At 37.4% G+C, this 13,463-nt stretch overlaps 1 protein-coding gene across 4 annotated transcripts in view; it reads left to right on the top strand.

The window, feature by feature from the left end:
• MCM8 (minichromosome maintenance 8 homologous recombination repair factor) overlaps positions 1 to 10,834 on the top strand; it is a gene marked incomplete at its 5' end in the record, with an annotated part of 34,714 nt that extends 23,880 nt beyond the window's left edge. For all 4 annotated transcript variants that reach the window (XM_079718334.1, XM_079718333.1, XM_079718335.1 and 1 more), the window contains 6 exons: positions 1,880 to 2,075; positions 3,838 to 4,057; positions 4,346 to 4,555; positions 5,395 to 5,471; positions 9,625 to 9,814; positions 10,660 to 10,834. In XM_079718334.1, coding sequence (XP_079574460.1) covers positions 1,880 to 2,075; positions 3,838 to 4,057; positions 4,346 to 4,555; positions 5,395 to 5,471; positions 9,625 to 9,814; positions 10,660 to 10,752 — 986 coding nt within the window. In that variant the 3' untranslated portion in view covers positions 10,753 to 10,834. The remainder of the gene's footprint in view (positions 1 to 1,879; positions 2,076 to 3,837; positions 4,058 to 4,345; positions 4,556 to 5,394; positions 5,472 to 9,624; positions 9,815 to 10,659) is intronic.
• Positions 10,835 to 13,463: the final 2,629 nt, after the last annotated feature.

Here is a 13,463-nt window from a genome sequence, read left to right as displayed (position 1 = left end):
AAGAATCCACCTGCCAATGCAGGGGACACGGCTTTGAGCCCTGGTCCAGGAAGATCCCACATGCCACGGAGCAACTAAGCCCATGCACCACAACTACTGAGACTGCGCTCTAGAGCCTGTGAGCCACAACTACTGAAGCCTGCGCTCCTAGAGCCCGTGCTCCGCAACAAGAGAAGCCACTGCAATGAGAAGCCCGTGCACTGCAACGAAGAGTAGCCCCCGCTTGCTGCAACCAGAAAAAAGCCTGCATGCAGCAATGAAGACCCAACGCAGCCAAAAAATAATAAAATAAAGTAAATAAAGTAAAAAAAAAAAAAAAAAAAGCCAATGGCCTTCTCTTTCAAATCTATGTAGATGAGCCAAGCACTATGATGGTAAAAATATCACTGTTAAAATACAAAAGAATATTAGTCAGCAGAGACCAGATTGTAGAAACAAATAAAATCCTACTAAATAATAACTAGGATCCTACTAAAATCTTTACTGAAGACTTTCAGGGGAAAAAACGAGAAATAGAGCTGTTTTATAATATTTCCCTTCTTCAATATCTAAAGAAATGACCAAAAAATTGTTTGGAAAAAAAAGCAACAAGATATACCAATATAGCCAAACAAGAAAAAGAGTAAAATTTTCACAACTTAAACTTTATGCTTTAAAACCAGGAGTTGGCAAAGTTTAGTCCACAGGTCAACCTACCCTTCAGCCTATTTTAGTGTAGTCCACAAGCTATTTTAAAGGATTGTAAAGGACAAACAAAAACCCAAGAATATGTGACAGACTATATGTGGCCCACAAAACATAAAAAATTTCATCTGCCCGTTTATAGGAAAAGTTTGCCAGCTCCTGCTTTAAACTTTGAAAAGTGGCAAAGAGGTAGCCTGACTTTGTTCCTATCCTGTCCACACCTCTGAGGAACTGTGCTAGTAATATTGAGAATTTCCAATAATACCATCAATTCCAGAGAGTCCTGGACTGACTGATCATAGAGTAGATATAGAGACATTTAACCATAGCAAAGCCCTCAGGACATGACCACCAAATTGCTTATGGTATGGGGAGGACGGGAGGAAAAATATTACAAGGTAATGTTAGAGGGCCTCCAGTAACCTGTGGTTTAGATGTAATACACCTGGCACATAAAATGTTTTATCTAGGATGGACCTAGGTACGATCATACTAAGTGACATAAGTCAGACAAAGAGACTTATCGTATGATCACTTACAGGTGGAATCTAAAAACATATTCCTTACTGCCAATCCTCCCCATTCAGTGGGGTCTTCATATGATGTTTAAAGAGGTTAAGTGTACAGTTAACTCTACAGTTGCACAGTCAACACCTGGCATTGCTGAGAACCGCATTCTAGACTTCTGACTTTAGAGGGTTTGTGTTCCTTCCCAAATCATGTTGTCCACTGTTTCCAAAGGACCCAGCTCACATAGCACCTTTTTCTTGAAACCTTTCCAGATTCCCCTTCCTCTTTTAACTCCACCCCACCCCCAGAAAATTCATATGATTATGCATATATATTATAGTTGTTAAAATATACTATCTTAAATGTGTATATATCTTATCTGTTCAAATTTAAGCCTTTAAGCTTTTTGAGGGTCACTCTCATATCTTCATTTTTGTAACCCTCACAACGTAGTGCCTTGCCTAAGGAAAATGCTAAATGAGTAAATATTATATAACAGTTAAATAAGATAAATATTTTATTTGCTGTAAAACAAGCACTAAGTTTGTACTGTATGACATTTTATAATTTTAACTGTTGGAAACTAATGGAAATATGCTTTATTGTGGAATAATTTCTATCTTGTCAGGTTTGAAACTTGACGAAAGGAATATTTTTTGTCTGAATTATTTTACTGTGGTTGTAGGTATCTGTGGAATAGATGAATTTGATAAGATGGGGAATCAACATCAAGCCTTGTTAGAAGCCATGGAACAGCAATGTATTAGTCTCGCTAAGGCTGGCGTAGTTTGCAGCCTTCCTGCAAGAACTTCTATTATTGCTGCTGCTAATCCAGTAGGAGGACACTACAATAAAGCCAAAACAGTTTCTGAGAATTTAAAGTAAGCCTCTTCAAATTTTATACTTTAATATATTGACTGCCTATAGATATGAAGAAGTTAACTGAGGACATAAATGGAGAGTTCACAGAAGTTGCAAGTTTCCAATAAATGGACAAGAATGTGTTAGAACACTGCACGTTATAACAGTGAAGTGCTGGGACCTCCCTGGCAGTCCAGTGGTTAAAACTCCACGCTCCCAATGCAGGGGGCATGGGTTCGATCCCTTATCAGGGAACTAAGATCCTGCATGCCACACGGCAATCCCAAAATAAAATAAAATAATAAAACAATGAAGTGCTATTGACATCTACCAGATTGGCAGATATTTTAAATATTAATCATTATTGGCAATGGGGTGGCAAAATGTGTTCTCACATACATAGTTTAGCATTTTGAAGGGCAGCTTGACATGTTGATCACTATTTTAAATGTATATTCTGTTCCAGCCAATTCTTTTAGGAATTCTACTCACAGAAGTAGGCACAAGAGTGCACAAAGATATGTTGACAGGGTGGGTCCTATGGCATTGTTTATCACTGTCAAAGATTGGAAATAACTTGAAGTGCCCCCATTGATAAGGAAGTGCTTAAACTATATAATAAGACTGTACTGTGGAAAGCAGCAATTAGGAGAATGAAGGTAGCTTTGTATGTACTGTGATAGGGGAACATGTCTGTGCTTTATGGTTAACTGACAGGAGCACATTACACACTTATCTGTATATGTGGATCCCACTTTTTTCCAAAACCAATGTTTATATCTGGATGTGCGTATGCTTTCTCTTCTCATTTGTTCTGTACAGGTTGGACAAAATGTATGGGGAGGGGAAAATAGACTCAAGTGATGCATAAGTGAGAAGAAGACAAAAAGATGCCTCATGTGAAAAATTGGAACTTTAAATTCTAGTGGGAAACAAAAAGCTAATTTTCTAATCTTTAATAATAAATACTTTTATTGTAGGAATGGTACATAGTAAAAAACACAATTGTACTTTGAGATTCTGGGTATTTCTGTACTACCACCACCAAAAAAGCCATCTGTTAGAGTTTCTTAGTAAAATGACAAAGTCCTGTATTGGAAAGATCAGAAAGATCTTATTGAACAAGGATCCAGGGAACTTGGATTCTGGTTTTTAGTGGTACCACTAGGATGTTGATCCATTTCTTTAACCTCTCTGGATTTCAGTTTGTTGGTCTCAAATAAAGGAGTTATCTGGTTGGTAGATTTAGAAATGACTAAGTAAAACACAGCACTTTTACTATAATGATTAGTAGACATATAAATGCCCCTTTAAGAAAAAGTGGTATTTTTGCTTCTAAATGAGCGTAGGTACTTTGAGAGACTCAATGTTTTGGTGAGACAGGAAATATAAAAGATTAAGAACTACTCATCCAGATAACCTTTGATGTATCATGTAGCATTCTAGCTTACAAGTTCAATGATCCTAAATCATAGGGAGTGATATTATTTGCTGTAATAATAGAGAAGAATTTAGTGGTTTTGATGGTGTGAGATAAGACTGCGTCCTCAACATACCGATATAGGTACATATAAGGCTGTGCACATGTGACCTGGTGTGTCTCTGGAGTTGGTGGGTATATTGAATCCAGAAGCTATTGTTTGTTTCTTTAACCTAAAGCTTCATTTTCTTTTTTTAAGTTCTACCTGGAACTTGATTAGTAAGCAAGTGAGTAAACAGTTTTCTAGGTTTTCTGTTTGTTTTAATTCCAATCACTGTTTCTTCTTTCTTTCACACTTTTAGAATGGGGAGTGCCCTACTATCCAGATTTGATTTAGTCTTTATCCTGTTAGACACCCCAAATGAGGATCATGATCATTTACTCTCTGAACATGTGATTGCAATAAGGGCTGGAAAGCAGAGAGCTGTTAGCAGTGCCACAGTAGCTCGTATGAATAGTCAAGATGCAAATACTTCTATACTTGAAGTGGTTTCTGATAAACCACTATCAGAAAGACTAAAGGTATGTTTCTTCTCCTTAATCATTCAGTTCAGTTTTGTTTGAATGCCAGAGTTCAATGTGTTGCTTGTTGTAGAGCAGTAGTATGTAAATTTCCATAGCAAATACCTTTTATATTATAATACTAGAGTTTATATAAAGTTCAGTTGAAATAATCTAAGTCAACTAGACCGAGAGCTAGAACTACAGTGTTTGGCTTATTTGGTCTATTTATCTAAACAAGTTATTTTAGCAGAATGATTTTATTTGCTACTTATCCTTGTAATCTTGGGCCTTTTTATCATGCTTTAGGTGGTTCCTGGAGAAACAATAGATCCAATTCCCCACCAGCTATTGAGAAAGTACATTGGTTATGCCCGGCAGTATGTCTCTCCAAGGCTATCCACAGAAGCTACTCAAATTCTTCAGGATTTTTACCTTGAGCTCCGGAAACAGAGCCAGCGGTTAAATAGCTCACCAATCACTACTAGGCAGCTGGAATCTTTGATTCGTCTAACAGAGGTTCCTTGAGTTTAAGTTCACATTCTTTTGGCTTAAAAAGGGAGTAGAGGGTAATAAGATTTCTCTCAATTTTCTGTGGAATGATTTGCTTTTCTTCCCACTGAGAGACATTAGAAATGGGTGGATACATTTTTTTTTAAAGGGTTGTCATATACTTAACAATCAAAGTTTAACCCCTTTTTTCGAAGCAGGACCAGTTACTTATGCAATGGGTTTTTTTTTCCTTTAATGACACTTAGGAGACTCTTGAAGTTTGAAGATTGCTTAGGTTAACTAAGGATTTGGGGATTCAAAAGTGAGCATATGGGAACATGGAATGTGTCAAATATCTTAGGCGTATTTGATTTTATATACGACAGGTCTGTAAGTACCTGTTTTTCTAATGGCAGTAACATCTATTCACAATTATGGAATGCTAAGAGAACTCTGGCAGTTAAAGTTAGCTGGATCAGAGTTTGAGCTTTTTTGCTCCTCGAATCTGATTAACTCATCTTTGTTGTTTTAACAAATTAGTTAGGCATGATTTCCTGAAAGTACAAGGCAAGTCTATTTCATAATCAGATCTTCTAGAATGAGCATTCAGAAAGATGTTCAAAAAATTTTTATCTACTAAAATCTATTGTAGTAGATAACAATGATTTTAAAATGGGTGATAATTTTCATACTCAAGTTTTCAGATAATTTTTTAAAATTGTGACTTTTCATACTACAGCCCCTCCTCCCAAAAAAGTTTTGTGTAAAATGAATAAATGAAATAAACTTAGACATACTATACCTGCTCAATCAATGTTAAATATATTTATCTTTTGTTATCTGAAGATGGTTGTTTTCTTTCACAGGCACGAGCAAGGTTGGAATTGAGAGAGGAAGCAACCAAAGAAGATGCTGAGGACATAGTTGAAATTATGAAATATAGGTAAGATTACATTTTAAATGCTGTTTTAAGTGAAATACCGGTCATCTTTCCATCTCAAATTATATATTTAACTGGGACAAGCAAAATTATTTTTATTTAGCCCATTCAATCACTTATTTTCCTCGGAACAAATTGTACTTTACTGGTTTAAAATATTCCTGTGTAAATAATCTTTACATAAAAAAAAAAAGGTTTTTTTGAATGGGTAATACATTCACGTAGTTCTAAAATCAATTCAAAAACATACTTTGAGAAGGCTTGCCTCCATCCTGTTTACCATCTACCCTACCTCTTTACCAGGACACCCATTACTTTCTTGTAAATAGCATATAACTTACTCTGTTCTGTACCTTTTTTTTTCAATTGAGATATAATTGACATATACCATTATTAGTTTCAGGTGTACAACATAATGATTTTATATATATATGTGATATTTGTATATCGAAATGATCACCACAGTAAGTCTAGGTAACATTCATCACTGCACAGTTACAATTTATTTTCTTGTGATGACAACTTTAAAGATCTCCTCTCTGGGGACTTCCCTGGTAGTCCAGTGGTTAAGACTAAGCTGCCAATGCAGGGGGTGCAGGTTCGATCCTTGGTCAGGGAACTAAGATCCCACATGTTGTGTGGTGCAGCCAAAAAAAAAAAAAAAAGGGATTGACAGCTTTTAATTTCTTATTGCTGACCCCAGAGTAGCTAACTGCCTCATAATGAATAAAATTATTAACAATTCATGACTACGAACCCTTTCGACCAATTCCTAACATATTACCCTCTATATCTTAATATCTTACTGGTTTAGCATCACACAGCACTTGAACCATCAATTTTCTCTTTTACGTGACTCAGTACTAGGGTTCGAGGGGTCTTGTAAGTGAAAATTTTACCAGGCTGGCTTCATTGTGCTGGAGACCCTCCAGTTGATCATTTATAAACAAACAGATAGGAATTACTAGACTTTCTCATACAACATGCTGCCAGGGCTCAGTGTACCAGCATATGAAGTAAAGGAATGGCCACAAAAACCAGCTGCCTGCCTGACTTCTAGTAGGTCTAACTTCCTAGGAGACGAGACCAATAAGAAACTGAGAGTCCTAATAGAGATCCTTTTTTCACTAGGAAAGTAAGTCACTGAACCCAACCAAAATTCTAGAAATCTTGGATTCTGAAATTTTTTCCTAATTGAAAACAAGCACCAACAACAGGGACTTCTCGTTTAATGACAAGAAGCTGCCTCTTTGCTCACAATCTTGAGTATGTGTATCTTTCTCTTTCTGTGCATCCTACCCTTAAGCGCTTCACCTTTGGGAGTGGAGCCAAGATTGCCACTCCTGGTTTTCTTTTCTTTTTAATGCTCTCTCGCCCTTTCTTTGGGTTTTCTGGTGCCTGGCTCTACTGAAGAGTGTCATGTGCTTCTACTTCATAGACTGTTGGCAGTCAAGCAAATCAAGGGTCAGACTACCCCAGCCACTCTCCTTCACCTGTAGCATTTGTTTTTTGAGGCTTTACCCTTTGTCACTTTCCCAAGGCCTCAGACCCCAAACTTTGCCTCAAGCAGCCAAGCTGGTGTTTCTCTACAATAAATCCAAAGGTCTGTGGACACCATGGATTAGTTCTCATATCTGAGCATTGTACTTAAGCAAGGTATTTTATGTTCTAATTGCCTTTTCAATAAAAATACTACAGTGCTCATTTATGAATAGTTCTGCATGTCTGAATACTCATGTCAGACAGTGCTGACATGTGCTTTTCCTTGTGGAACTTGTATTTGTTTCTACTTCTCCAAGTTGCCTTGCTGGTAAAACTGAATTAGCTTCAGGCTGTCAGTTTTCTTCAGGGCTCCTGAAAAAAGAGTTCTCATTGTTAAGTGTAAAGAGCACCCACATGAGATTTCCAGTTTGTTTCCCTGAATTGCTTGAGTTTTTATTAACTTTCATAAAAATTTTCAGGAAAAAAAGAGGCTAGTTTGATTCCAGATGATTGGAGTTACCTGGCATTATTTCCATGGTAGAGATCAAGACCCAGTTAAACACGTTGAGACTAGGTCGTGAATTATCTGCTTTGTGATACTTAACATGCTTTCTGTTCTCAGTGTAAACTCTGAGAGAAGGGACCTTATCTGTCGCATTTACCACTGTACTCCCAGGGCTCAGACTGATGCCTAGCACACAGTAGGCCCTCAGTAAATGTACTGAATTAATGGTAAGGTTGATCTTAGTAATCATTTTTCATTCATTAAATCTTCCGTTTGAGAGTTTCTTTTGTTTTTGTTTTGTTTTTTGGCTGCACTGTGTGGCATGCGGGATCTTAGTTCCCTGACCAGGGATGGAACATGTGCCCCCTGCAGTGGAAGCACAGAGTCTTACCCCCTAGACCACCAGGGAAGTCCCCAGTTCAGAGTTTCTGTCTCCTCAACTTTTGAATGTTTGCCCTTAACATGGTTTGGAACCTGTAAAATTACATTTTAACTGGGAAGCAGAAGCCTAAATAAGAAAAATCTAAACTGTGACAATACATCACAATTACCAGAGCACATAGCTATAAAAACCACGTATTTATGCGCAACAGTTCACATAAGCTTTCTCCTAAAATTGGAAATAAACTAGGAAGCAGAAGAGAACAGAGCCACCTTCAAAGGGTAAGAGATCATTGTGAGAGTTTTTTCTATTTAAGGAAAGTAACTCATATTTTACATACTTTTCTTCAAATCACAGATATGCCACTCATTAGCTGTGTAACTTTGGCAAGTCACTTAACCTTCCAAGACTTTGTTTTTTCATCTATAAAATGGGAATAAGAATAGTCCCTAAGTCATAGGGTTGCTGGAAGGACTAAATAGGATAGCACATGGTAAATAAATATAATTAAGGTAAATATTAGCTATTATAATTAACATAGTAGCCTAAAGCATTTGTGATAACTGTTTTATGAGAAATAAGTATATGGTAAATTATATGGTAAAGTAGTTAATCATAAATAAGATTATACTATATTTCTAGGGGAAACACACATTCATCAAATTGTTTTATCAATTATTACAATCTTGGATGACTCATTCCTATTTGTACAGTTTATTCTCTTTCATGTGGTCTCTTATCTATTCAGGGAACAAAATGAAGCTGTGTGTTTTTGGTTTTTTTTTTTCCGGTACGCGGGCCTCTCACTGTTGTGGCCTCTCCCGTTGCGGAGCACAGGCTCAGCGGCCATGGCTCATGGGCCCAGCCGCTCCGCGGCATGTGGGATCTTCCCACACCGGGGCATGAACCCACGTCCCCTGCATCGGCAGGCGGACTCTCAACCACTGCGCCACCAGGGAAGCACGAAGCTGTGTTTTTAGAAACCCTTTAAACTCATTCCTGTGAGCTCCTTAAAGGCAGGGATTGCACCTATTTTGTTCACCATGATAAGCCTGTTGCCTCGGAAGTGACTGATTTATATTTGATTAATTAATTCCTGATTAAATAACATCTTTGCCTATGAGCCTGGCTGTGAGACTACATATGTCTCATTTACAGGCAGAGAATTCAGGCAGGGAATCACCAACAGGGCTGGCTAATTGTATGTCTAACTAGTACTTTCAGACTTCTGGCTAAAATTTACTGTCAAGTACGTATTTCTTTCCTTGATGATACTGTGAAAATAGAAGGAAAGCAGCAGAGAGCTGGAGTAATAGGCATATCCTTTAATATCTATCATTACTGCAACTCAGCAGAACCTTTCTAGTTCATTTACCAGAGTATTTTTCCACACATTTTATTTGCCAAATGCTACACTAGTAGCTGGAACACATCTTTACCAAGTAAAGCCTAAATTTAGTATGTTTAGAATTTCTTTTTTCATGAATCAAAAAGAATGTTCCAGGTATTTATATTGTAGCCTATCAACTTTGTATTTTTATGCATTTCACTTAGCAAATACAGGGAGTTTCTTAAAAGTGGTAACTGTCCAAAATATTTTTATCCCCAAACTGTTCATACATAGTGAATTACACAGTGGCCACTCAATAAATATACATGTTTAAATCTTTGTTACGTGAGCCTCAGGGCTACTTCCACATTTTTCTTATTATAACCTGGAGGCCTGGGACAAAAATTTCTCTAGCTGTGCCACATTGGGTAACTTTGTTTTTCTTCCCTCCCATAAGCATGTTAGGAACTTACTCTGATGAATTTGGGAACCTAGATTTTGAACGATCCCAGCATGGTTCTGGAATGAGCAACAGGTCAACAGCAAAAAGATTTATTTCCGCTCTCAACAACATTGCTGAAAGAACGTACAATAATTTATTTCAATTTCATCAACTTCGGCAGATTGCCAAAGAGCTAAACATTCAGGTATGATAAACCAGATAGTTAGTAAATCTTTTTATAATAATTTCAGGAGGCCTTTGTTAATATAGTAGAGCATTTAAATATCAAAAGATTTGGATTAAAAGAACAGAATAGGTGTTTTTGGAGTACTTAAAAATACAGGCTTGTTTTCTTTAAGATATAAAATTAGCTGCTCAGAGCTTAAAAAAAACAGTTTTTTTTTGTTACGCGGGCCTCTCACTGTTGTGGCCTCTCCCCTTGCGGAGCACAGGCTCCGGACGCACAGGTTCAGCGGCCATGGCTCACGGGCCCAGCCGCTCCGTGGCATGTGGGATCAAAAAAACAGTTTTTATCTAAAATTCATACCTACTAAAGAGTTTTCAACATCTTGATAGGGGAAAACATCATCATAACAAGACTCAGTTTCCATGTTATCCTGACAATCCCTGTGGGCAAGTCATCCTTATAAATTGTTGAACCTCAGTTTTTTCATTTGTTAAATGGACATGATTCCACCTGCTCTACCTACTTAAAAGTTTTAGTGAAAATGGGCGTAATAGCACCTTAAACATGTAAAACAGTTTATATGGAAAATTGCTCACTCAATTTCAAAAGTTAGTCTAATTTTTATTTTGAAGCTAAGCTAAAACAAATATAAAAGATTCTCTGCAAACTGGAGTTATTTTTGACTAGCTAGGCATTATAGATTCCAAGGTTTATATGTTGGCAGTTTTTTCTGTAAGAAGTACAAATAATTTTATTTGCATACGAAACTTGACAATTGTATATTACTGTTTGAGAGATTAATTCTAAAAATCATATTTTTGTATATTACTTAATGAGCTAACTCTTTTGATATTTTCTTCCAGGTAGCTGATTTTGAAAATTTTATTGGATCACTAAATGACCAAGGTTATCTCTTGAAAAAAGGCCCAAAGGTGTACCAGCTTCAAACTATGTAAGAGAGCTACCAAACCAGGCCCTCCTGGGTTTATTATGAAGAATATGCACCAAAAAAAAAAAAAAAAAATGTTATCTGAAAAATGACATCCCAAAAGTAATGTAATAGGAAAAGAGTGTTGAACTAATTTAAGAAGTGATAAAGTCATGTGTTAATTTTTTACTTCTCCAAAAGGCTAAAAATAAATTGTTCTAAATGATATAATTAGAAATTATTTATAGTTTTATTTTTGACCTGTCTTTCATTCTTATAAATATTTCATAGTTTTGCATATCACATGTGCATCTGGGTAAGCATTCACAAAGTTACTTTTAAATGTTTAAATAGTTCTGCCACACAAAATTGAATCTTTTAGAAATAAATTGAAACCAACTTTCAATTCCCGAAAAATTTGGATTTTTTTTTTTTTTTTTTTGGCGGTACGTGGGCCTCTCACTGTTGTGACCTCTCCCGTTGTGGAGCACAGGCTCCGGACGCGCAGGCTCAGTGGCCATGGCTCACGGGCCCAGCCGCTCCGCGGCATGTGGGATCTTCCCGGACCAGGGCACGAACCCGTGTCCCCTGCATCAGCAGGCGGACTCAACCACTGCGCCACCAGGGAAGCCCTGGAAATTTTTATATTGACTTTTTTTTTTACTTTGGTTTATAACATTATATGAGTTTCATGTGTACAACATTATAATTAGACTTCTGTATATACTACTGCAAGCTCACCAAAAGTCTAGTTTCCATCCATATATTGACATACTAAGCTTAACATCTTAGCTACTGAAAAAATTTTAAATAAATAGCTGTGCAAGACTAATATTTTTTTGAAGTATATTTTATTTATTTATTTATATATATATATTTTAAATTGTTTTTTTGGGGCCATGCTGTGCATCATGCGGGATCTTAGTTCCCCTACCAGGGATCAAACTCATGCCCCCTGCAGTGGAAGCGTGGAGTCTTAACCACTGACCACTAGACCGCCAGGGATGTCTGTTGTGCAAGACTAATATTAAAACCTAGCAGCGTCTGTTCCACTCTTCCACATGCCCTATTTTTCTGTTCAGTCTCAACTGTTCTCCCATTTACCTCCGTTTTTCTAAAGGACACGCTAATAATGCTAATTCTTTTTTTTAATTGAAGTATAGTTGTATACTTGCCTCCCCTCTTACTTCCCCTATCATTTGAAATAAAATGTATTGGTAGTAGTCAACTTGATAATTTAGTCCTTTGGAGAGAGGTTATCAAGCAGAGTGTAGGAATAAACACCACACAGTGAGTGATAGATCTTTATAGCTTCCTTTTATAAAGAAGGGAAATATGGTTTTTGCGTTGGCGTGTTAAGTTGCCGTTGTTATACAGATGTTTATGAATGGGTAGAATGAACATGTATGCATAATGACTAGCCAAAGAGGTGGATGGTAGTAAATAAAGTGATTTTGATGCCCAACACCCAATCCATCCTCCTAGTGTGCCTTCCTATAATGCAGAGGTTGGAAAGTAAAGAAACGTTTCCCAAAGTATTTTTGTTTTTTTGTTTTTTTTGGCTGTGCCGCATGGCTTGTGGGATCTTAGTTCTCCGACCAGGGATGGAACCCCGGGCCCATGGCAGTGAAAGCACAGAGTCCTAACCACTGGACCGCCAGGGAATTCCCTCCCAATGTCCTTTTGCTGCTTGAATTCTGAGTGTGAATTGGAGTCCACTGATTAGATTTGGAAGGTAGAATTGGGGAGCCATCTTCCTCCTGCTTGCTGTTTTCTGCTGGCACATGTAGTTGAGGAGACATTTAATTTAATTTCTCTGCAGCAGCATTCTAGCAGTTGTTAAGAGGCAGTTGTGTGACGTTGGCGGGCCCCAATTCTCCACCTTTCTTGTTGTGGGGGTAGAAGCTCCCCTGGCAAGCCAGACCTGTAGTGTTTTTGAGTCAGCCCTGGAGACCCAGCATGCAGCCCACTCCTCCAGCCCTTCCAACAATATTACAATCATCTCTGTTTTACAATCCTTTTTTTTAATGTGCCGAGAATGGTCTGCATTTCCCGTAACTAAATCCTCACTGATATACCTTTATCCAAAGCACTCTACCCAGCTCACCTACTATATACTTAAAAAGTTATGAGGCAATATTCATTCACAAAAACTACATACTAGTTTTATTTGAAGTTATAGAGGTCACTATCAGAAGAACTAAAAAAAGCTATACCAGGTTTGCTCTGGAGCATGGGCCTAGGGGTGGAAAGGTAGAGTGTACATATTTATTTTCATCATCAGCTTTTCTACACAATGGAATTAGTTACCGTGTATATATATATATATATATATATATGTATATATATATATATAAAACTATATATATAACTATATATATATATATATATAACTTGATAAGATAGACATAAAAATAAATGAAAAGGTTAAAAAAATTGAGTGATATTTTGACATTTAAATTGAAACTATTCTTTTTTTTTTTTTTTTTGTTTTTTTTTTTTTTTTTTTTTTTGCGGTACGCGGGCCTCTCACTGTTGTGGTCTCTCCCGTTGCGGAGCACAGGCTCCGGATGCGCAGGCTCAGCGGCCATGGCTCACGGGCCCAGCCGCTCCGTGGCATATGGGATCCTCCCAGACCGGGGCACGAACCCGTATCCCCTGCATCGGCAGGCGGACTCTCAACCACTGCGCCACCAGGGAGGCCCGAAACTATTCTTAATACACAGACTTGCAAAGTCA

The sequence above is a fragment of the Hyperoodon ampullatus genome (assembly GCF_949752795.1).
Source record: "Hyperoodon ampullatus genome assembly, chromosome: 14".
NCBI lineage: Eukaryota > Metazoa > Chordata > Mammalia > Artiodactyla > Ziphiidae > Hyperoodon > Hyperoodon ampullatus.
This window is presented reverse-complemented; position numbering and strand designations above follow the sequence as displayed.